Source organism: Carettochelys insculpta, chromosome 5 (genome assembly GCF_033958435.1).
Source record: "Carettochelys insculpta isolate YL-2023 chromosome 5, ASM3395843v1, whole genome shotgun sequence".
NCBI lineage: Eukaryota > Metazoa > Chordata > Testudines > Carettochelyidae > Carettochelys > Carettochelys insculpta.
The window spans coordinates 114631985-114656224 of NC_134141.1; the positions used below are offsets into that span (position 1 = coordinate 114631985).

The window sequence follows — 24240 nt, forward strand, 5'->3', positions numbered from 1 at the left end:
GCAGATCGTTTTCTCTTGCTTGAAGCATTTTGCTCAAAGTTAGTGGTATTGTTAACTTTCCAACCCAGGGTAGCCCTAGCGGTGTTAGTTTTAGGAAAGGAAATCAAGAAAGCAAACTAACTTTTCATTTTAATTGTATACCCAGAATGCTATTTGGTTTATAGCCAAACAGTTTTAAGCCGTATGCATCACCAACTCTTTTCTTATATAAGTGTGATGGGGAAAAAGTCATCTATGATTTGTTATTCTTGGTTTTGTAATTTTTCATAACAGTGTGAGTTATTTCATACTTACTGCTGATTGGTTGGATGGTTATTTAGTTAGCTGACTAGCTAACCAAGTGACTCAGATAGTTCAGTAAAAGGGGACAAAAGCTGTGTGGGTTCCAACTGGAGATGTCTACAAACAAGAGGAGGGAAGTTACTGTAGTGCTTTTGACTCAGCAGGCTATATAGAGTTGATGAACAAAGACTCTGAGACTCAGATAAACTCAGTCTAAGCTTTTAGAACTCTGAGTTACTTCTCAGTGAGTTTCTGTGTGGATAAGCCTGTTTAGATTTAGGTTTTTTGGTTTTATTCATGTATAATTGTGAAGCTAGTGTAAGTGGCTCATGGAGTAGTCTTAGTATGTAATAGAAATTAAACTATTATTATTTTCTTTATCATTATAAGATTCTATAAAGTTTGGACTTGAGTGTAGGCAGGTTGCATTTGTACGATCCTTGTTGAAACACATAGTGAGTGAATTCTGGGTTTCCATGTGCTTTTCCAGAAGAGTAGTGTTTAAGCACTAGCACTACATCTACACTAGAAGGATTTGTCAACAAAACTAGTATTTTGTTGACAAACTTCAGGGTGCGTCCAGGTTCCCAAGGTGTTCTGTCTACTGTTAATCAACAGAAAGCAGCACTTTTGTTGACACTCTGATCCTGCTCCCCATGAGGCATAACGCCTCTGTTGACAGAGATCTGTTAACAAAAAGCTGGTTTGGATGTTCTGAGAGGTTCCTCTGTTGACTGAGATGGCTCCTGGGACACCAGGCAGCCCTGTCTGCTGTGCTTCTGACTGGCCATTTTGTTGAGAGAGAAGCCAGGTGGTCCAGCGGCTTTCTGCTGTCAGAGCGGATCACTCTTGCGATCCACTTGGCAATTTGGCTGCGATCTGTTGACAGAAATTTTTGTCAGAAGATATCTTCCAAGAAAAACTTCTGTCAACAAACCACTGTAATCTAGGCATAGACTTGAAGAAGGGCAGTGACACGATCTCCAGCCCATCTAAAGGTTACCTATCATCAGTTTTGCTCTTTCTCCTGTACAGTCAATTTTCTATATTGCACCTGAGGGCCTTTTGTTCAGCAACTGGGGAGAGAAGAACATTAAAAGAAATAATAAAATAGATAAAAAGGTTGGTGAAGGGGCTTTGGAACAAGTGTAGGACCTGGAGCTACTCTGGGCTCAATTTCAGATTTCAAAACTGGAATATTATGTCCAGATCTGGTCTGGAAAAATAACCTGTGAGGAAATATTTTAAAAATTGGATTTGAGTCTGGAGGAAAGAAGACTGAGAGGGGGCATTACAACAGTCATCATGGACATAAAAGAATATTTACAAGGAGGGAGAATAAATGTTCTTATTCTCTGAGGCTAAGGCAAGAAGCAATGGGCTTAAATTACAGAAAGGGTAGTTTAGGTTGGATATTATGAAAAATGTCCTGTCAGAGTGGGTAAATCCTGGAATAAATTGCTTAGGGAGGCTATGGAACCTTTTTCATTAGACAAACTACTGTCAGAGACTGTCTCAATAATATTTAGTCCTGTCTTGAGTGCAGGGCGCTGGACTAGAAGACCACTCAAGGTCCCTTGCAGTCCTCTAATTCTATAATTATCTATTAAGCAAGAGCCACCTTGTACAGAGCACCACCACATTTATCTGAGGTGCTACATACTTTATAAAAGCAGCTAACAGAATTTAACTCTAATTAGTAATCACTTCCTTTGGCTTTTTTATTTTTATTCATCTGAAAAGAACCGTAGAGTTTGTTGTTCTTCTGTCACACATCTAATTCGTGTGCAAGCTTAAGAACCAAGGCAAATATTTCTTGAACTTGAAACTCTGTACATGTTGCTTACATGCAAGCCAAACTATCATTGGACTTCGACTGTTTGGGCTTTATTTACTGACGTACTGAAGAAAAATATTACACTGCACAAAAGCTGCTTCTTTGTCTTAATTAAAAGGATTTTTTGCTAGAACACACTAAAGTAATAGTGAATGCTTCTCCCTTCTTTTCCATATCAAGGACTTGCAGATGCTTTTCTCTGCTGTATAGCTGGGTCAGTAAGCAGAGGGGTGAAAAGGTTTTGGCTAAGTGCCCAAAAGTCTGAATGGCTGTCTGATATGCACCAGAATCACATTAGTCTGTATCAGCAAAAACAATGAGAAGTCCTGTGACACCTTACAGGCAAAGAGATTTTTTGGAGCATAAGCTTCTGTGGGCAAAGACCCACTTTGTCAGATGCACAAACTGATATACATAAAACACCTCTTGGGAGAGAGAGCATATCTAGTGGTTAGCACAGTTGATTTGGAGCATGCCAGCTGCAGTCTGTTTCTGGCTTTTCCACTGACTTCTCAAGTTAAGGTCAGACCAAACAATTAATTCTCTTTGTGGCTCAGGTTGGGTGGTGGCTGGTTTTCTTTTTAAATGGTGCATATACTCTTTGAACGGGTATCGGTTAACAGCCTTGGTCATTACTTTCCCCACAGAACAGGGAACAATCCTGCAAGGTTCCCATCCAACGTACCTCAATCCTAACCAGGAACCACTGCCATGCTCCTGTCCAGTTAGTTCTTGGCCTCCTGTCTGAGACTCTGCCCTGTTGCACATTATCCATTACTCATTACAGCAGTAGGTTTTGCAATGTGGATTCCTGCTTGATAGATCTGAGACCCACAAATGCATTTGACTCAGGCCAGCGAACTGTGCCTTAACTTACACATATGCAAAACCTATTTCAAGATAACTGTACTTTATAACAAGATTGGTAGCAGTATTTGAGATCTGTGGTTGTACTGTATTAGTCATTGGGCTTTCCTGCAAGATGACCATAACCAGTCATCCCAAGGACTAATAGTATATGGTTACTTCACAGATATCTGTAAAAATACAGATCCTCTTCTGCCTAACAGGTCAGGGTATTATGGGTCAGTCTCTTCTGAGAAGAGATTGATTAATATGGGTGGTTTTAATGTACTCTACTTCTTGAGGAATATTTAGCTCAGCTGACACTAAAAGCAGCCTTGCTGTTGACATTTGGTTAGCCAAAAGCAGGATGCATATGAAAAAAATCAGACCAGCTTTGGCTTTAGGCCAAGTACTGGGTGGTTTCTTTTTTTTTAAATCTGAACCAATTTGTCCATATTGATATGTAATAGTGTAACCACGAAAGACTTATGTGTCAATCTTATGCCAGTCACAAGCATATTATCCCTGCAACCCCTCCTCAGTTTTCCTTCTTGTTGCTCTGTGTCCGAAGGAATTTACTTCGAGTTCTAGGTCTCTTTGTAATGCTGGCCATGAAAAAGTCATAGAGCTGGGTGAAACCTTTTGCAGAGTGACCTAGAACAAAAAAGGATAATAATGTAGAAGTCCTTTCTGTTTTCAGAGCCCAGAAAGAGGTCTGATTCCATTTGATTTTCAGTTTGGAATCTGGGTCATTTTTTGTTTAATATGGGGTTGGGTTTTTTTACACTTCCTTATCCTCAGAATGAAGTCTACTGATGCTTTCACACAGACTTTAAATAGTTGCTAAATTCTGCATGTTCACTGCAAGGCTAGAAAAAATTTCTCTGGAAGCTGGTGAACTGTATAATTTGTGTTAGAATACGTACATTCTAGCAGGAGTAAATTCACAACTCCTTACCTTTGGGTTTTGTTCTTTTTTTTTTTTTTTTTTTTTTTTTCAGAATCATAACTTTTGGTTCCTAAGGTTATTGCAATATACCACATGTGAGCCTACCTTTCGAGCTTCACCCGTGGAACATGGAATGTCTATTTGTGCAGCACATGCTCTATGGTTTCATTACTAAACATCAGTTAGCTGTGGTACTGGCTCCCAATTCAATTCCAGGTGTTGATTTTGCTCTATAAAGACTGCATTTTGGGAATTGCCTGCACGTGGGGAAATAGAATCACTTGTCCGATTCAATGTCCAGATAAAATGAGAAAATCTCAAGTATTCCTGCTAATAATTTACTATCAGGTGCTTAAACTGGAGTGAGTGTGAGGTTACTCAGTGGCATTAACAAGAGAGTTATCGGGTAGGTAGAAATTAACTATATAAGCATGTGCACTGAAAAGCCAAACCTGCTGGTCATTTCTGTATTTTGCCAAAAAGTAGCTTTGATTATGCAAACACACCTCAGTTTTTAACATACTAAAAGGTTCATTCACCCCCGAGTTAAATCCTTCAGAGAAGGGTGGCACAAGTTTTACATCATTATTTTCTTTGCAAAACCATTATACTGTGAGATACATGCCATCACCTACTCAAACCAAATATTTTCCTTAAAGCCACAAGCATAACCTCTCAAACATGACTGAGTAACATCTCTGTATTGTTCTTGTTACATGTGGGGAGATCAAGAGAGTTAAGCTATTCCTTGGGCAGTTGGAGTGAGTTTCAGTACTTTCAGTACTGGTCTAACTTGGCTTTGACAGAAGTTAATGGGAGGAGGGTTATGTCCATGCTAAGCCTTTCTGAAAATTCTCCTCCTAGGAAAGTGAGATTAATGGAAGATAGTGGGAAAAGTGGTAGGTTTGTGTCAGAGTTTGGAGGGGGCTGCTAAACACCAGCACTGGCCACTGGTACCAAATAGGTTCACTTCCAAATTGGCAGCGGTGGCTAAAGGCACAATAGGTTTCCAGAAAGCAAAACTTTAATGTGGGTAATATAGCTTTCAAAGATCCTAGCTTGACTGCACAGGCCTAGAACTGAGCATTTGGACCAGAGACTTCCTTCTCCATAACCAAAAACAAAAAACCCAGCCTGCCAAACAACAAGGTCAGAGGAAAGTTAAAGGAGAAATTCAATTCTTTAATTCAGCATGTGGGTCAGGCTAAGAGATGGGGGGAAATGGCTATCATGGCTGAAAAGAGTAACTCTTAACTAGCTTTTTTCCTAGTAAGCTCATCTTGGAAATTCCTGGATTGCTGCAGAACAAAACACTAGGAAGTGCCATATCGTAACCGCTAGATATATGATTTGCAATTGATTAGCAGCAATTCTTCACATGGAGGTGCAAGTTCAGAATGCATTCACCTTGCAGTTAGTTTACTTTCAAAGGAAGGTCAGCCATCCCATTGACCATACTGGAGGAATGTAAATGTTTAAAACGGCTAAAGTCTCACAAATTGTCCTGCTGGAGGAACTTGTTTACACCACTGGTTCCCAACTTGGCATCGGCAGACCCCTGGGAATCCAGGAGGGTATTGTAGGGGGTCTGTGAAAAAAATAAAAGATCAATAAAAATGATCACAGAAAATAAGTTTTAAATAAATTGCAAACCATCAATTACTATTTCTAAATTAAATATCTTCCATTAATGTTATTAATTGCTGTCCAAAAATCTGTTATGATTTCCTTTTTCGTTTAATGAAGTGTATATAATGGGTAGAATTGCCTTTGATGGGGGTCCATGAGTGGTTTGGGGGGGCTGATTGGGGATCCACTCCGGTGGACTATATTCTTAAAGAAAGCATAACAACTTCACTTGACTGAAGGAATCTAATCTAAGTGCAGACAAAGCTGGAGCAAGGAGAGATCCTAAGCTATATTCACTAAAGCATGGAACACTTTGTACCTGAGAGAGAGAATAGAATGTGTCTCTCCTGGCCTGCCTCCAACAGAAATTCTTGCCCCTGTTGCCGATGGCTAGCTTTACCCTTATGTTCGCTATTGTCAAAACTAGACAAATTCAGACTGGAAAAAAGGCAGAAATGTTGTAAGTAATTAGGCATTGAAACAACTCACCAAGCATCATCATGGATTTTATGTCACTGAATTCTTAATCCAGATTGGATGTTATTCTAAGAGGTAAACACTCGAAATTATTTTGGGGTAGTTTTATACAGGAACTCAAATTACATGATCACAGTATTTATTCTGATCTTGGAATTTATTAACCACATCCTGTTCTCAATGATTTCACTGTCAATATTGTTTGACCTGTGTAGTTTACCCTAGTTGCTGTGATAGCAGTAGTAGAAAAATGTCATGGACAACTTAACAGGGTGTTCTCCTTCCCCAGGATTAAAAACCATGGAACTTATTTCTACAAGAAACTTCTTTATTTTTTTGCTTCATGTTGATAAAAATTGTTACTCCAAAACAAAGTTTAAACTTCTTACATATGTACATTTGAGAAATAAATAGCATTCCATGTCATACAAAAACCGTAATATACACATAAGGCTTCAAGACTAATGTATAAATATATGGCCTGGTGACAAATCACAGATAGTTACCAAGTATCAGAGGGGTAGCCGTGTTAGTCTGGATCTGTAACAGCAACAAAGGGTCCTGTGGCACCTTACAGACTAACAGAAAAGTTTTGAGCATGAGCTTTCATGAGCACAGACTCACTTCATCAGATGCTACCAGAGACTTCAATTATTGAAGACTGAATATAACCAAGACAAACATTACGCTGTTCTCCAAATGGTTATTTTAACTTTGGTTGGAGTGAGACTAAGAAAAAAGCCAAAATGAAATACCTTTAAAGAGACCAGCCTGATGATGGTCTTTACAACTCAATGCATCAGGCAGCATAGCTGCTTTGGTGTCTGTGTCAAAAGCATTGCACTTCAAAACACTGAAGTCAAGAGTAATCCCAAATATATTAAAATGCCCCCACGCTTGAAAAGACAGTCAGATCACTTCTGTCCTAAACCACGTATTGTAGCAGATTGAGTACCTGCAAGAATCTGGCCTATTCAGAACATTCATTTCCTGAAGAGTAGATTAGGTTAATTCCATTACAAAACCAAGTTTATCTGGAATAATGTCATAAAAATATCTTTAAAATATTTTTGGTGCGGAAGCATGGTTCTATGCTATAAGTTAAATTAGTACCTGAACCGAGTCAAGTGCATGTGCATGCAACCTTAAAATATGCCTTGCTGCTACAGTTGCATTCAAGTTCAGTTTGCAGATGTAAATACATCCTCAGATACAAATTGTTGAATGAAGTCAAGTTTGCCTGATGTTGGACAGACCCTTCCCCATATATAGTAAAAAGATGGCTGGTGCCCTTCTATAGTCTTCAGGATAAGGTAGTCCTTGTTTAATTAAAATACTTATGTTTTGGGGAACAATCATATTAACAGAGTAGCTGCCAACAACTTCAGTACATATTTGGAGCTGCTTTCTCTACAGAACAGAGGGGGACAGAGTATTGGACTGTGTGCAAGGTTAGCCATGTGTACCACAATATCTGGGAGATCTACAGTGATGGCCTCTGGCAAAAGCAAAGGACAGAAAGGAGAGAAGATGGAGAATGGAGAGACTATATTGTGTTTTGTCCTTTTACACTTTGCTGGTTTGGTCTATTCATTCTCCCACATCACGTAGTGCAATTTTAGATCCCGTAGTACCTCCTAAGCTACACACAGTTATGCGTTCTCAGTAGCTTATTCATCAACAAGGCTGATCAGATAAATCCATTCCCCATTGACTTCTATGGCACATAGGTAGACTAGAACCAAGGCACAGATTTCTCAGCTTTGTTAATACCTCCAGTTTAGTGGAACAACTGGGAATAGACTTTGCAGAGCATAACATAAATCAGGTAAATTCGGTTGATGCACAGAAAGCAGACTCCCCCAAATAGGGTGAGTTTAGTAGCTTTAATAAGTTATTCTAGGACAGAACTGCAAGCATATGGATCACTCCTCACCAGAAATATTGCCTACATCAGATCAACAAGACAGAGTCATCTGTACTGACTAATAAGCGGTACTCAGACAAACTGCATAAATGTCTCTCCAGCTATATAATTTTTTGCAGTAGTCTTCTCCCTCTGTTTTGGATAGGTAAGTCCGTTTGTGCAAGTCTTCAGAAAAAATTTCAGAGCGAGTTCCAAGCTGATCTAAGAAAAGAATAGGGAGATGTGGATGAAAGGAATACCTCGTAAAAGGCAAAAATTGCTTTTTTTTTTTTAAGTTCAAAATTATGACCTAAGAACTAGTGACAAAAACAAACCCATGCGCATGTCAGACTGAGAGTAGGTGCAGTTTAGTCTTTTGTCTTCTTTGGAACCTATGCCTACAAAGAACGTTCAGAGAGCTGGAACCTTTTATGGGAACTCTAACTAAGTACTTGGAACAAGACTGCCTCACACCACAATCCTGTGTAAGATTAATTACTATCAGACATCAATTATATGTTTAAGATCTCTCTCTCCAGAGTCTACACGTTTAATTGCATTCAAGGACTGAAATCTAATTAAGACTCAGTGAGAATATATCTACATGGCAGTTAAACACCTGTGGCTGGCCAATGACAGCTGAGTCAGGCTGAAGAGTACTGTTTAATTGTGGTATAGGCCTTCACACTTGGGCTGGAGTCATAGCCCTGGGACCTTGCCCTTTGTAGCGCTACAGGGCCAACACCAGCCCAAACTTGAATGTCCACACCACAGTTTACAGCAACTTAGCCTAAGCCCCAGAAACCCAAGTAAGATGACACAGTACCAGCGTCAGGTGTTTAACTGCAATATTCTGAGGGCCTAACTCTTTCCTTCCAACAATATTCATCTGTTTACTTGCTGAGTCAAATACGACACCACATGAGGAAGGGTGGTGCATTTCAGCCCCAAAGCAGTAATTCCAGGGATAAACTTACTCTGTGAGGAAGAGTTGTCCACTGGCTATGTAGACATTACTGGTAAGTGGATTACCATAGCCTGTCTTTGGATCTTTTGGGATAGCTCTCAGTATTTGTTTCAGCCTGAAGATTCTCCAGTTCCTTTACTATGAGAATTTAATACTATACTTTGTACATAAATTTTTGAAATTCTTAATATACACAATATCAACATGATGAACAATTCACCATATCTGCTAAATCTGGCATTAGCTACCACCTGATGTTGCTCAAAGACAGAATTCTCCCATCTGAGATAACTGCACAAGCAAACTTTTTACATGAAGCTTTGTTACAGTGTTTGCAAAAGCTTGACTATTTTGCTTTTTGATTAGTGTTAACAGACTCTTTTACAGCTTGGACTTTGAAACACATCCAAGAGATGCTAAACCAAGTTCACCTCTAGTATAACTCACTCCACTGAAGTCAGTGGAGTAATCTGAGACACATTTAAACTATTTGTAACAAAGATAGTTGGAAGTCATTAGATCCTCACTACATAACAAGTGATGGATTAAAAGTCACATTGCAGGACCAATCCTCATTGATCAGGAGGGTGTACTAGATTAGAGTACCTCATTTGTAGAAGATGTTACGTACCTCTATACAGGCCAGCTCAGTTTTCATTAACATGCTTTTAGTAATTAAGAATCTACCCAGTTTTGTTAAGCTATCTTGCTCAAGACTGCAAGAATGTGTGTTGCAAACTCCTCCCCACCTACTGAAATGTTAATGTTAATCTGGTTATACTTGTCCTCATTATACCTAGCCTAGCTAATAGACAATGGGATTCCAAAAAGGTAAGCATTTAATTAAACTCTACCTTGTTCGGTTTTTTGTTTCCCATCCATCTCTACACTTCACAAACCAGAGTTCTTTACCAGGAGAGATGTTGGTCAGCTGAAGATCTTCTGCACAGAAAGTTGACCTAAAACGAAAAAAGTCAGAAGCCATGGAGACACTGCACAAAGTGATGCAAGTTATCTATATGCTTCTAAATGGAACACATGCTTATTGATCTTTCCGAGATGTACAGAAGGGATCAGGAAGAGCTATAGCACTGTTCAATGCCATGAAGGGAATTCTATAACAGTCTCATTGTCAGATTTGGGCCGTTTCTATGTCAAGAATGCTGTTGCACTACTCCTTCTAGAGGACTGGCTTTAACAATGACCAATCTGCTACTGAATGGCATTCAAAGTAATTAGTTTCCTTCTCTAGCTTAGTGATTTACAGGTAATGCAAGGGGAGGTAAGAAGCCAAGTCATCAATGCAATACAGATATTCTTCTGAATTCATTAGCTTCACAGCAAGCCTCTTCTCTAACCTGGCAGGGGCAGAAAGTCCACCACTCTAGGCTACGGGACAAGGTGCTATCTAAGAAAGGCACTGCTTGAACAATTAAAGTTCTCTCACGTACCAGCACTTAGATGCTTTTCTTGCTGTCTACACTACCTTGGAACACACTTGATTCAGAAGACTCGGGGGTCACACCAAGCCATGAGTGTTCTATATAGGAATACTGCTCTACTCACTTCTGTTGCGTTTCCCCAGCCTTCACACGTATACGTCTGATCTGCAGCTCACTGGAAGATTTCGGAGGTTGGGACCAGTAACTTTTCAGATGTCTCCACAGACTGTACCAAGATAGAGCTGATCCCTCCCAGGTGAGCTTGATCTTTAAGAGGTCCCCAATGTCTTCTTCAGTATAGACCAGGAAGGGATTAGTAGAATTCGCAGCAATCTGCTCAAGTCTGAAAGACAGGCAGAGACTCAGTGTTCTTCCTTGTTAATGAAGCAACTTATTACACTTCTCAGACACTTGCAATGGGAAAAGTGTCCCATAGCTTATCGAGTGTTCCACACAGGGAATTGAAGATCTTGGTTCTAGTTTGCTACTGATTTGATGAAAGAAAGTGACTAGCTGGATTAGTGTTACCATTGCAGGGTGCCTCATATCTAGCTTCTCCATTTTAACATCACCTCCTAGGCAATATGCAGTTACAATATACTTACTCTGCCAGAAGGATGGGGTGAAGGAATTATTCATCCCTTTTGTAATCCTCCAGGAAGAAGAATGCTTTTTGCCACGGACAGATTACAGGGGCATGCTTTCAAACTACATAAAAATCCTCCCTCATGAAGAGGAGATCTCAGGCATATTAGAGGTGGGGAAAGAGAGGAGGAAACAGCCCAGGGATTTGTGTGCAGAATGGAGGCAGATCCGCCATCTCTTACATGGCAGTTCATCAACCCCAGAATGAAATCTGGCATCAGAATGATGGTAAAGCAACAACAAGCAGATCTTTGGTTATTAGACTCAGCTGCAACTATAGCAATAACTCTCTCTCAACTCGATGCTTACTGTTAACTGTTGCTTCTAGTCCCACGAGCCCCACCCACTGTTCTCATCAAAATGGGAAGATGAGTCCATCGTACTCCACTTACGTTTCCAGAGAAAGAGGCTGAGAATCACCGTTGGTGCCATGAAGGGTAACGGAGAACGTGGGTTCAGTGTCCCCTAAGCCTTTGTAGCTGAAGATATGCATCTTCATCTGGTAATGGTAAACTGAAGAAAGACAAGCACAGAGCCCAGATTGTGAATAGAAGCCACTATTTATTCCATGACAGGGGTGTCCGACAGGGATGGGCAGGGACAGTCTGGGGCTGCGGGAGGTTGAAGGATAGGGCGATTTGGAGCTGTTGGGGGGAGGCTAACTCTGGGGGGTGGGATGCTGGTTTGGTGCTGCAAGGTGTTCAAGCCTCATGGTGGTGGTTTGGGGCTATTTGGCCCCCAGAACGTGTAAAAAATTGCTGTGTGGTCCCCCAATGAAAAAAAGTTGGACACTCCTGTTCCAAGACAAGTTGTAGTTTGCAAAATGGTGCTAGCTGGCAGAGACAACCTCACCCACAGAAGTAGCCTTGATGGGTGCCTATGAGCCTTGGCTCAGATTAGAAAGCAGACAATTATTCAGCCACAGAAAAAAACTCTATGGCCATTCTGCATGGGGAGGGCTCCCTCAGCTTTGTGTGGCCACTGAATCATAGCATGGGGAAGGGGATTGAGTTTCCCATATAAAGGAATGTTGTGGAAAGTGTCCTTTTACAGAAGTAGTCTGGGAAACATTTCTTTTAGTGCGGAGGTGGAGTGTTACTGTTTCTGCTTAATACTAAATTTTGCTATCTTGCAACATGAAGCAGATTTTACAGAGGTGTATTAATAGAGGTTGAATTTATTGTCACTATCTGCAATATTTTAGTTTCTGCAAAACCATCAGCATTCTAAATCTGAATTCAAGTATTCTGAAACAGAGGAACATGGCCTATTCATCTATGACAACAGTGTTAGAGCCCTAAAGCAGCTTTAAAAAGAATGCTACCTTTGAAAGGCATGTCGGCTCTGGTTTTTAAGTACATCTTGCTGTTCCTTTTGTTCCCCATTTTCTTGGCATTGTAGCCAATGCTGTTGCAGCGGTTCTTCCGGCAGCTCAGGCAGATTCCCTTCTTGAAACGGCTGGAGTCGGTGCACTGAAAGGCGAAGCTCTGCTTATCTTGGTTCACGAGGGAGTCCACGAAGAGGTATACCGATCGCTCATGTTCGCATCTAACAACATCCCCAATCTCTAGCACAATAGAGAAGGTTGTGGCAGTTAGACAACACACTTCAGCAATTTAGCAGTCACCACACCAAGAGCTACAATCTGCTGCAGGAGTTAGAGAGTTAAACTACTTGTAAATCAAATACAACTTAAGTCTGCCTAAAAACCAGATATAGGTTTTCAGTTAGAAACCACAAGAGGTTAATACAAAACATGTAAAGCTGACAACACATTTAGCTGTTGAGACAGAAGACAAGGCTTCAGAGCCCATATAATGTGGTCTGGAGTAGAATTTAGTCCATCAGCTGATGAGTTACACCAGACTTACAAAATTTACTGATTTCAAGAGGAGAGGTCAGTCTCAAGACAGCTTAGATGGAGTAGTGCCTCTTGTTAGGTTGTAACTATTGTTCCAATACACCTGCTTATGTAAGATGAGTCTCTCTTCTTATTCTCCCCTGTGCCACTAAGTCCATTGTTAAACAGGAAAAATAAGAACTTACTCCCATATGCAATTGCTCCCAACACATCGCTTAATCCACAACCAGGTTGGAAATCTCCCCCGTTGGGATACACGTCAATGTGACCTACAGGCATCTGGATCCCAATGCTGACACCCAGCGTTTCCTTAGTAAATGTATGAAGAACATCTACAAAGTCTGCATCATCAGGAGAGAGACGCTTATGAGGGTCAGCTCCTTCAAACATAGGGCCAGCTGGATCCAAGCCTGTTAAAGAAGAGCACACAAGGTAACAGCAGCCAGAAATAGACTTGGTATTTTCCTAGCAGAGGGTGATGCCACCTGACCCTGGTCCACAGAGTACCATCTAGAAAAAAAAAAAAAAAAAAAAAAAAAAAAAAAAAAAAGGTGGAAATTTTTTCCTCAATTGCCGTCTCATGGCACGCCAGCATGTGCTTGGACTTTCCTTCAGAACTGCTGTTCTTGGAAGCTGGAGTCCAAAATAAATGGTGAAAGTGGAGCAGTCCAAAATAAACAGTGAAATCTCCATCATGCTGGACATTTCAAGCCAGTAAGCACTGCTGAGAGTCTGAAGTGGAGGGGTCTAATGGCACGGCACCCTAAAACGGTTAACTGGTTCACCAGGAGGCGTCTGATCACTGATCATTTATGCTTAGCCAGTATTCATTCACAAAAGGAGGATGTTTGTGTTTGATACAGTTCTGAAATGTGTCACCATTAGTGCTTGAGTAGTCAGGGCTAAATCCGGACTACAGTGTGAGTGAGCAGTGCTTCTCAGGGTTTGACCGGAAGTGACAGGGGACTGACCGAATGAAGGCCTTTTCTCTGAAGGACACTATGTTCATTTTACACCAAGTGAAGGGATAAAACTATAGAATTTAAGTTAATCTTAAGTTTGGTTAAAGAAATGTATTGTAAAGAAAGGTCCTAATTAGCAAGTAAGAGGCCTTGAAAGTTTTACGTATGGAGGGTGGCTGGTTCACAGAATTACTAATGAAATAAGGGAAGTTTCTAAAAAAAGAAGGTCTCCGACTGATAGAGGTGACTGCAAGTGGCTTTAAATAAAAGACAGATTTTGTCTAAAAATGAGCCAACATGGATCTTCCCATCCCACACACCAGCGTTATCTCAAAAATTAGGGCTCAAGAGAATCCAGGTGCAACAGGGAAAACTGTTGATCAGCAAGGAGAGGAAGAAAGGCCTTGGAGAAAGGTGGGTGTGAATCTTATCTGCATTCAGACTGGAAATAAAGGTGAACGGTCTCAAATTGCTTTTAGTGGACATCAGTAACTGGCAACGACGGCTCTTGTTCAAGGATATAAAAAAAAATAAACTGTTAAAGGATTCACTGCTAATATCTGCCTCACCGCACCAAAGCCAACCAATGGGGATCAAATAGGGTAAACCCAGGGATGTTTAAATTATCCTGATTAAATGATTATCAATATGTTTTTACTGTTCGAATGTAATAACTTATTATTTAGCCTGTTTAACCAGGGTTAGATTGTGTATATAAATCATTTGGGCTTTGAAATTAATAAAGGAATTTATGATAAATTGCATTCTGAGAATACTCTCCAATGCACGGTAAATTCCAGGGAAGCCACTCTTTGCTACAATGAAGCTGAGTAGGTGTGATAGTAGGAATATAAGACATGGGACATGGAGACAGTATGGAAGGGGCACAGGATGGTCTTTAAAGCATGAACTCTCAAGGGTAGAGGAACTACTGTAGAATCCAGAAGGTAAGTTAGTGAAGGAAAGACTGGTGAGGAAGAAGCTGAACAACTGACTTTTCCCAGTGTTCAAGGGATCCAACATTCCTATTAGGAAAGCCATACTATTGCCTTGGACAATAGGAAGGCTTCTAGACGACAGCAGCTGGCTAAGACTAAGAACTAAAGATTGGTTAAAAACAGAATATTTTGTCTGAAGTATAATGCACGTTGGTAATTTTTAACTGAGAGGGACCTCGATTTACACCACTACAACCCGCTGCCCTGTTTTACCTTGTCTAATAAAAATTAACCAAATTAATCTAAATTGCAGATTTGTGACCTTTGGAGGTCAACAGCTGCAAATGTTAAATACATAGTTTATTAAAACGGAAGTAATTCCATGCCTTTCCCTGTTACTTATACTGGCTTTGTTGCAGATATTTATGGGCAGATGTATATCTTATTCTTACTGTAACAGCTAATCAAGCTATAAACTTTATTGCGGGGAATGTCCTTTTCTCAGCATGGTCATCTACCATGGTCATCTTTCCAAATGGTCTTGTTTCCAAATAATCCATACAAGATCCAAGCCAATCCATGTAGAAAGATGAAAGTTTCTGTTTTGCGTGTTGGCCTTTTGAACCAATGGCAAGTTACTAGGAAGTTAGTGGAGGAGGGACAAGGTTTCTTTTCACAAAGGAAGAGCAGAGTTTAAAAATAGATGTTGGCCAAAAGAGAAGCAAATGGGTGACTTGTGTAGGCTAGTTTGTAGACCATACCTATGAAGTAGAATTTTGACAGCAGGGGTGTATCAAGTCAGGATTGAAAACCTTTGGATAAATCAGAGTTCAGCTTGCACATTTAGATTAGACCTGATGTCAGTGCCAGAAGTCTCACTTTCATGAGATAGAAAAAAAATCCTTGTGTTAGTCCTGATGCTATGTTTTGCAAAAAGTGGGAGGTGGAAATTGGAACAATCGTCTTAGTTTAACATGCCTAACTTGCAAGAAAGACATCAGTGAGGAATGTCTGACTGAAGAATCACAAAAGAAAATAAGTTGCACACCTGTTATTAAACCCAGAGTAAGACATCTCAACAAGGCAGTTTGTGACGTTCTGACAACCTATTAACATTGCAAGAGGAGACAAAAGTATTGCATTGTAGTAGTTTTAGGACAGCCTTACCTGTAATTCTGCCTATTCTCCCATGTGCAAAGTTACCAGCATACCCAGCCACATGGGCACCAAGACTGTACCCAATTAAGTGGACGTTCTCAAGCCGAAAGTTTTGCTTTTCCTGCAAGCACAGAAATAATTAGATTTGTTCATGTTTCTCAGAGAGTTGATAACTCATCTCTAGGCAGAAGGTCTCCAGCTGCAAAGTCCAGGCCTAGACATTTCCAGTGTAAAAGTGGCTTTGCGTCATGCCCATTATGTGTTTAGGACACTGGCAAGATGATTGAGTAGTTAGTAGACTAGTTGTTTATAATCTTCTTGTTTATAACCTTCAGCCACAGGAAAGGTATGCTTTGATAAACTGTCTGGAGTGAAGAGTCTGGCCTTCAATGCATTCGGTTTTTGCTTTGTAGCCTTCCAAGTTCAGTGACTCAGAAGAAGCTTTAACATGTTAGCATTTATTTTTGCCCAATATGGTACTGATTTTTGAAGGACTATCTTGACATCATAAACCTGATTTTTCAGAGTTCTGAGCACCTAAATTCCAACTGGAATCAATTGCTCATCACCAAGGATGCTGGAACACTGGTAGAAGTGGGGAGCAGAGCACTAGAACCTGAGAGGTAGGGGAGAGGCCATGCCCCTCCCCTTTTTAGCATAAGCATAAGTTTGGGGGATAGGGCAGCATTGGTCCCCAAAACTGGAAGCCTTGGGCAGGTGCACAGTGGTCTCATTAGTGGGTGAGCTTTGCTGCAAAGGATTCAATCAGGTGCTGCTCTTTGTCTGCCACAGACCTGCAGCTTTGGGGGGCCCAGTGCACCTCAGTCCTTCAAACCACACCTATCTTGAAAAATGGGGGGCATGGCCCCTTGCCTTCCTCCCACCCCTAGTTTCGATGCTGTTGTCCCTCTGAGCACCTGCGCAAAATGTCTTAATCTGGACATCCAAAAACAGAGGCAATTAGCCACAGGTCACCTCTGGAAAATGAGCTTTAAACTTCATCAACAAGTGAAGAGTCTACACACTAAATTCAGCAAGCCCCTCACACCTGCTCCTGTTTGTAGCATCAGCCCATTGGCCAGAACACCAATCCCAATGCAAGCAGTGTCGCTTCACAAAGTGGGAATGAAATTGCTTCACAGTTGCTCTGCTCACACCAGGTTTTAATTTAGCACATCATCTTTGTGCTTGATCATGCCACTGAACTAATGTCAAGAATTACACCAACCTCTTTCACGCACCCAGAAGTGCTAAAGCCAGCACATGCTCTATTCCCACATGCACTACAACACAGTAGCCATTCATGCAAGTTTTACCTGCAACCAGTTCAGCAGCATTCCAAGGTCCTTTCCAACCACTTTTGTGTTATTCACAGCATCCGTATAGAGCTGATGGGCAAGTGCGAGCCAGTCCACTACCACTACGTTAGCATCCTTCTCCCTCTCCTGAAGAGCGGTCACCAGGTTGCTCAGCCAGTTTTCAAACATGCCACTCATCTACAAAAGATAAGATATTAGTTCTTTGTGGTCCTCCACAGCTGGACACACACAAGCCATTAGATTACCCTTACCAACCTCTTACTTTACCCTGCTCAACTTTTCACAGTTCCCATTGCAAGCTGTAACCAGTACTTGCATCCAGCACTTTGCTCAAGCGCAGCCTTGTTACAGAGGTGGTAGCCATGTGTTTCCACCTTTTTTCTGCAGAAAGTTAGGTTTCTTCTGTCAGGTTCATGTGTCATCATCATTTTGTATTTGTGCAACACGCTGGCTGGTCAACATGATTCTGCAGCTTTTTTATGAATACCTGCAGCATTGCATCACAACCTCTAATTATGCCTTCAAGCACAAGAGAGTGGGAGGTTGTACTTGTCATGTATGCACTTCGTGATCTAAATGTGACTACCCCACACGTCTCCTCTGCCCAGCGAGGTGTACGCCGCCACCTCTATCTGCAGCTTGGGCCATCATGTTCTCCCTGCCCCACATTACCTGTGGGGGTCAAGGGAGTTCTGTTCTTCTCTCCCTGTGCCTCATCCCTCTATGTTCAACCACTTGCCCTGGCTGGCAGGCACCTATGGCCTGTTCCCTGCCAGGCTTGGTTGCTGGGGACTGGGGGAAAGCAAGCCAGAAGCCCCTTGCTCCCTGACATGTTTCTGGTCCGCTTGGCTCCTGTCCCTGGCAGCCGAAGCTGGCCAAAGAGCAGGCTGCCGCTGCCTCCAAGTCAGACCCTCTCAGGCAGAAGCAGCTTCATGCCACCCCCTGCCTGGCTGTTGGGGAAACTGGCTGAATGTGTGCTGGTGGGGATGGGGGTGGGGACTACAGGAAGAGACAAGACACAGGGAGAAGACAACCCCTCTCCCTCCCCGGCAGGCCAGCATGGGGAACACTTGCAGTGGCAGATTATCACACAGGCCCATGGGGCAGTGGCCAATTTTAGGGCTTTCCTCCCCCAGGCTCCTCTGCAACCCCCCTCACCACCACCAGAGGCCTGGGCCTGGCTGGAAGACAGAGTCTGTGGTAAAGGGTATATTACCCCTGCTCAGAGCTAGCCAAGCTGCTCAGCTAACCCTCTTGTACCTCCCACGTGGAGCTGGCCTGAGCCAATATCCCCTCCCACCAGGCAGAGTAAGCCCAAGCCACCTGTCCTAGCCTGCTCTTCCCCACACAGTGCTGACCTGAGCCCTGGTGATCAGTTGCAAAAATCAAAGAGGGGAAATGCCCAATTTTGCAAATTAAATAAATAAATAAATAAAATGGGAGATCAGGGCCACAAATGGGATATATGGGCAGTTAGGCCATAGGTCCCCAGACCTTTTCAGTCACCTCCCCCTTACATGGTCCAAGAGGTGCACCTCCTGCCCCTCCCACTGGAAGGCAAGGTTGGGGATTGTGGTCAGGGGCTGGGAGTGGGGCCAGAGGAGCTGCAGCAGGGAGCAGAGCCACAGAAGGCACTCTGGGAGTCAGGCTAGGGCTTGGTGGGGCCAGAGCTGGGGGGGGGGGTTCTCCCATCCCCCTCCCTGTGGGGGATGGCCTGGGCCCCACTGCACCTCCCAAATGTTCCTCTCTGCCTTGCTAATGGGCATGCTTGGAGACCACTGCTTTGAGAATTGCTGCTCAGGGAGGCTGGGCTGCTGTAGGCAGCCCAGGATGCTCCACCTGGGAGGCAGGGGGCTGAAGGGCCCCAAGAGCCCCCAGCCTGTATCCCTGCCCCACAGAGTGCACCAGAGCTCCCTACAGCGTCTCTAGCTCCCCGGGCAGCTCTTCCCACCACCCCTGGTTCCAGCCAGGCAAGAAGCTGAACCTTGGAGGAAGGAACGAAAAGGGACCAGGCCCCAGAGCAGGCATCAGAGATGAGGGGGGCCCCACATGTCTTTGTGCCTCTGGGTACTTGATTGCTCCCTCCCCCAAACACACACCCATTCTAGGGTTCGCCTCTATCTAGAGACATGCACGGAAACGCAAGCAGTCCAAATAATATTGTTAGAGCCATGGGTGCTGCCCCATTAATCAATAGTGCCTAGGGCTAAAGGTACTTACTGTCCATCCATGAATAATAAAGAAGGTTTTAGCTGTCAAGTTGAATTTGCAGTCCTCTAAACATTTGTCTTGGCCTATGGAGAGAGAACAGCCTTCATCCTCTGGAGCTATGGAGGAGTGAAGATGAAACTTCACTTGTGCTTTTTGAGCCTGTGCAAATTGCTTTCCTTTCTTCAGCAGCTGAGCAACAGTGTCATCTGGAAACAGATCCGCAAGTTGCATGTTACTACTACTTATTTAAATAAAGTAGGTGCAAGGCAGGATTTAATTGCTCATAGGCTGTGTCTACACTACCACCTTCCTTCAAAGGAGGGATGGTAATTAGGGTGTTGGGAGTTTACTAATGAAGTGCTGCCATGCACAGGCAGCACTTTATTAAGCAAATTCTCCCCTGTGACAACTCCAAAGTTTTAAACTTTGAAGCACCAGCACACATCTAGCCCCGGCTCACCCGCCGGTACTTCGAAGTGCCAGGGCAACTTTGAAGTCCCTTTGTGTGCTGGTACTTCGAAGTTTAAAATTTCGGAGTTGCCACGGGGTGGGGGGGTAGGAATTTGCTTAATGAAGGGCTGCTTACACACGGCAGCACGTCATTAGTAAACTCCCAACACCCTAATTACCATCCTTCCTTCAAAGGAAGGTGGTAGTGTAGACAAGCCCATAAAGAGTGGTCAAACTATCGGTCAAACTATAGTCAAACTATGGGTCACAACCCCATTTCAATAGCAATGCCAGAGCTGGTGTTAGACTTGTTGGGACCCAGGTCCAAAGCCAGAGTCTAAGCCCCACAATCCTAGGTGGTGAGGCTCAGGTTTCAGCTTCAGCCCTGTGAGACAAGATTCAGGTTATGGGTCTCTAGCCCTGGGCTCGGCTCAGCCCTCCCCCTAAGTAATTTTTCACTGTCAGAAGGGAGGGGCATGGTGCAATGCCATTTGACTGCTCCTGTTTTAAGAGTTTGTTTGCTGCCCGTCTGGTATCTAATGAGGGCTGGGAGATGGGAAATCTGATTTTCTGCTTCTGCCATTTGAAGAAGGGCTGGTGATTTTCTGGCTCACACCACACAGTGCTTCTAAATGTACCTCTGAAAGATACCAGCTGGCACAGAGATTCAGAGAAAGCTGCAGAGGAAGGATGCCTCTCATGGCCCTCCAAGAGGAGAGGCTCATGGCAACCCCTCCACCAGTGCCCCACCCACCCTGCTCCACCTCTACCCTGCACCTTTATCCCTCCCCCAGGAACAGGGCCCAGGGATAACCTGAGCATTGTGCATGGCAGCAGTAGCAGCAGCAAGGGATTGTCTTCCTCACCCCACTCACCACATGGGCAGTGGGAGCAGCAGCCTGACGGGAGGGTGGCAGAGTGGAGCAGGCTGGGGCTCCCAAAGCCCGCATGGTGAGTGTGGGGTGAGAAGGTGACCCCTTGCTCCTGCTGGAGCCACTGATGCATGCAGCTCCTGGCCCTAGGTCAGGAGCTGGCAACTAAAATAGCAACAAGAGCCATTTTTTTCCAGTTTGGTAAAGAACTCAATAATTCAGGAGCCGCAATGCATGTAAATACGAGATGGTCCTAAATAAATGATGTCATACCATGGTTTTTGTAACCCCTATTTTAAGAACAGCGCACACACCATGGTTTGTAATGCGATACATGATTTTACTGCAGGATGATCACAAATTTTTTACATGTTCCATTTCTTCACACTTAACATCTGTGTTTGTACCACTGTCTTCCTGACTTTTACTCCCAAACCATCTCTCTTTCTCTGGAGGATGCTAGGGAGAGCTGTCCAACACTTCAAGATCACATATTGTTTGCTTCTTAGGAATGGAGTTGTTCATTTTGGGGCTTTTAAACATTCACCGTTTATTGAAAGTAATCAGGAGGGTTTTTCTTTACTTTGCAACTATAGTGTCAGGAGCCACAAAGAAATCCTTAAAGAGATGCATGAGGCTCCAGAGGCACAGGTTGCAGACCCCTGCCCAAGGTAATTGTCCCCTCTCCTGTCCATAGGACACTTGGATCTGCCACTGTGTGGCCCCCAAAAGCAGAGAGCCTGGGGCAGCCACCCCACCCTGTCCTATGGATGGAATGGCTCTGATCCTTCTACCTCCTTAAATACTCTTATCTACCTCCTCTGCAAGTGGACAGACACTGCCTAATCCTATTTATTACACATCAAGCAGAGCAACATTTTGCAGCTCAGCTGCTAGCTTTTGTTCTGTCAAAGCAAGAAGCTTCATGCCATGTTCTTCTAAATTTGTGGAAAACAGATTTCTCGGGAATAACCAAATGTTGCTGGGGCTTGAGACATCTTTAATTGAAGACTGGGACTTCAGTCACTTTGCTGTAACTGAACCTCAGCCAGGATCTCCAACAGTACAGCAGACTCTCCTGATTACAGACTGGTGAGCTGCCCAGTCACTTCAATTTGCTAACTACAGGAGCAGAAAGCAAAGCACTTGCATTTTAGTTGGGTTTGGAATTCACACACATTACAGGAGGGAGGGAGAATATGAAGGATACCATGGAAGTGATTCTCTGCTATTGATTTCATTACAGAGTAAGTCAGTAATGCAGAGTAGAGAATGTTGATTGGCTTTCAAGAGCTCAAATAGACCAAAACCTTCCAAAAACCTAATTATCCTTTGAAAATGTTGCAGCTCTTACTAATGCAAAATGCATCAATGTATGTTTTGACTTTTAAGGCAATTTTGAAAAAGCATTGCAAAATTTGCCTTCCCTTTTGCCATCTGAACTTTAATTGGAGGCAGAGGGTGATTAACAGTTGGTTTTTTATGCAGCAAGGAGCGCTGTAGTTGACACTAAATCCATTGAGTTCATTTCAAAATTGGTATCTAGGCTTTCTGTAAGTGCAGCTTATGGTAAGCAAAGGGGAATGCAGCCACTTCTGTGACTTCAGTGGAAGTACAATTGCTTTATAGGACTGTGCCTTACTAGAGTCTTATAGCAAACACAGGATCAAGCCCACATTACTATGAGATTACATGTTTTAATTACCACAACATACCATTTTCTTTATCTCTGTCACATTACCAAATGAACAATGACCCTGGCGCTCATAAGAACCTATGCGCAGAACTCACTGCAAAGATGTGGACTAACTGGAAGAGGTGCAGTGAAAAGCAACAAAACTAAAGAGCTAGAAAACATTGCTGACAAGGGAAGATTGAAATCATTGGTTTAGTTTAGTCTGGAAAGTAAAGACCAAGAGGGGACATGATCACAGCTTTCAAGTATCTAAAAGGTCGTTACAAGGAAGCGCAAGTTAAAAAAAAGCCACCTAACTTTTGATGACAGATCAAAGAGCAATGGGGCTTGAATTGCAGCAAAGGACATTTAGGTTGGACATTAGGAAAAACCTCCTGTGAGGGTGGCTAAGCACTGACATAAATTACCTAAAGGGACTGTGGAATCTCCATCATGGGAGACTTTTAAGAACAGGTTAGACAAACACCTGTCAGGGCTGGAGACTCTGGGTGGCACTTGGTCCTGCCAGGAGTGCAGGGGACTGGATTTGATTACCCCTGAAGGTTCCTTCAGTTCTATGATTTTAGGTGTACATGTGAGAGTGTCTGCAGCAGGTGTCCTGCATGCAGCCTTCTCAAGAAAGAAGTGAGTTAGGAGCAGTGCTGTTTGTGGGCATTGCTTATGCCTGGTTACATTTCCTACAGAGCAGTTTCCTTCAAGCCTGTAGAGAGATTCAACTATTTGGAGAGCCCAAGGGGAACTTCCAGGTATTTCCTAGCACACTAACTCTTCCACCAGGTCAGCTGCAAAGGGCTACTTCTATTTCCTCCCCCCTGCGTCCACTCCGTGTCCCAGCTCCCTACACACGAGTCTCACCAAAGCAGCCCCACTTCTCCCAGCAGTTAGTTATTCCCTGAAATCTGAAGCCTGTCTCTGTCCAGCAAGACCGCGGGCAGGACGAAATCCAGCTCAGAGGAACCCTTAAGCCGGGACAAATAAAGGTTTGGTTTAACAGCCGACACGCAGGGGCCCGGCAGCCCCCGGAGCGTGGAGAAGAGCGAGCGTGGAGGAGAACTAAGTGGGCCGCTGGGATCTCGCTGTGGTTTGATGTCTGGTCCACGTGGGAAGTCAATGGAGCAGCTGTTGCTGGGACCCTGGGCGAGCTATTACCTTGCAGGGGCTCGTGCTGGACAGCCGGGGCGGAGTAGTCCCTCGCAGCGATGCAACACACCACGCCAATGCACAGCAGGAGAGCAGCGCTTCTCATCGCTTAAGGCAGGCAGGGGCTCGTCTTCCTTCCCTTCCCCGCTTCCCCGCCGGCGAGCCCCGCTCCAGTCAGCGCCGAGGGCCAGATGCGCGCCGCTGCTCAGCGCCCCCCTCCCGCAGAAGCAGACTCAGCCCGCGAAGGAGCAGGCGGCGGCAGCAGCAGCAGCAGCAGCAGCAGCAGCGAGCGGAGCGATCGCGCGGCGCCCTGGCGCTGCCGGCGAAGCGTGCGTGGCTGCTAGGAGGCGGGCTGGGACCGGAGGTTGGGGGGGGGGTTTACTATTAAAGCGGAGTTCCAAAGGGAGTCACCTGACCCATGGCCAGATCGGGCTTGACTAATTATTCACGGCTCCGGCTCCGCATTGGTCACGCCCTCCGTGACGCGAGCCGGCCCCGCCAGCGTTCGGAAGGCTGCAGGAGACCCGCGAGGCGGCAGGCCCGGAGTCGGGGGCAGCTGGAAGCGCTGGGAGGTGTCCGGGGGCAGCGGGATAGTCAGGCGGGGGCGCAGCATAGACGTGCCTTGCCCGCTTCTGTGTCTCCCCTCCAGGGGC

General features: G+C 43.8%; 1 protein-coding gene across 2 annotated transcripts; it reads right to left on the reverse strand.

Annotated features, from left to right (window-relative positions):
- Positions 1 to 6336: 6336 nt before the first annotated feature.
- On the reverse strand, positions 6337 to 23967 carry LIPG (lipase G, endothelial type). Of its 2 annotated transcripts, none has more exons than XM_074995792.1 (10): positions 23597 to 23967; positions 19439 to 19512; positions 17216 to 17395; positions 15909 to 16020; positions 13027 to 13251; positions 12305 to 12547; positions 11373 to 11493; positions 10460 to 10678; positions 9748 to 9852; positions 6337 to 8148 (listed from the first exon to the last, which is right to left on the reverse strand). In XM_074995792.1, the coding sequence occupies exons 1-10, from the start codon at positions 23691 to 23693 to the stop codon at positions 8127 to 8129; spliced, it is 1398 nt and encodes a 465-aa protein (XP_074851893.1). In that variant the 5' UTR covers positions 23694 to 23967; the 3' UTR covers positions 6337 to 8126. The 2 variants fall into 2 exon arrangements, with proteins under 2 accessions (XP_074851893.1, XP_074851891.1); XM_074995790.1 differs by having other exon boundaries at positions 19439 to 19635; positions 23597 to 23966.
- Between the last annotated feature and the right edge of the window lie 273 nt (positions 23968 to 24240).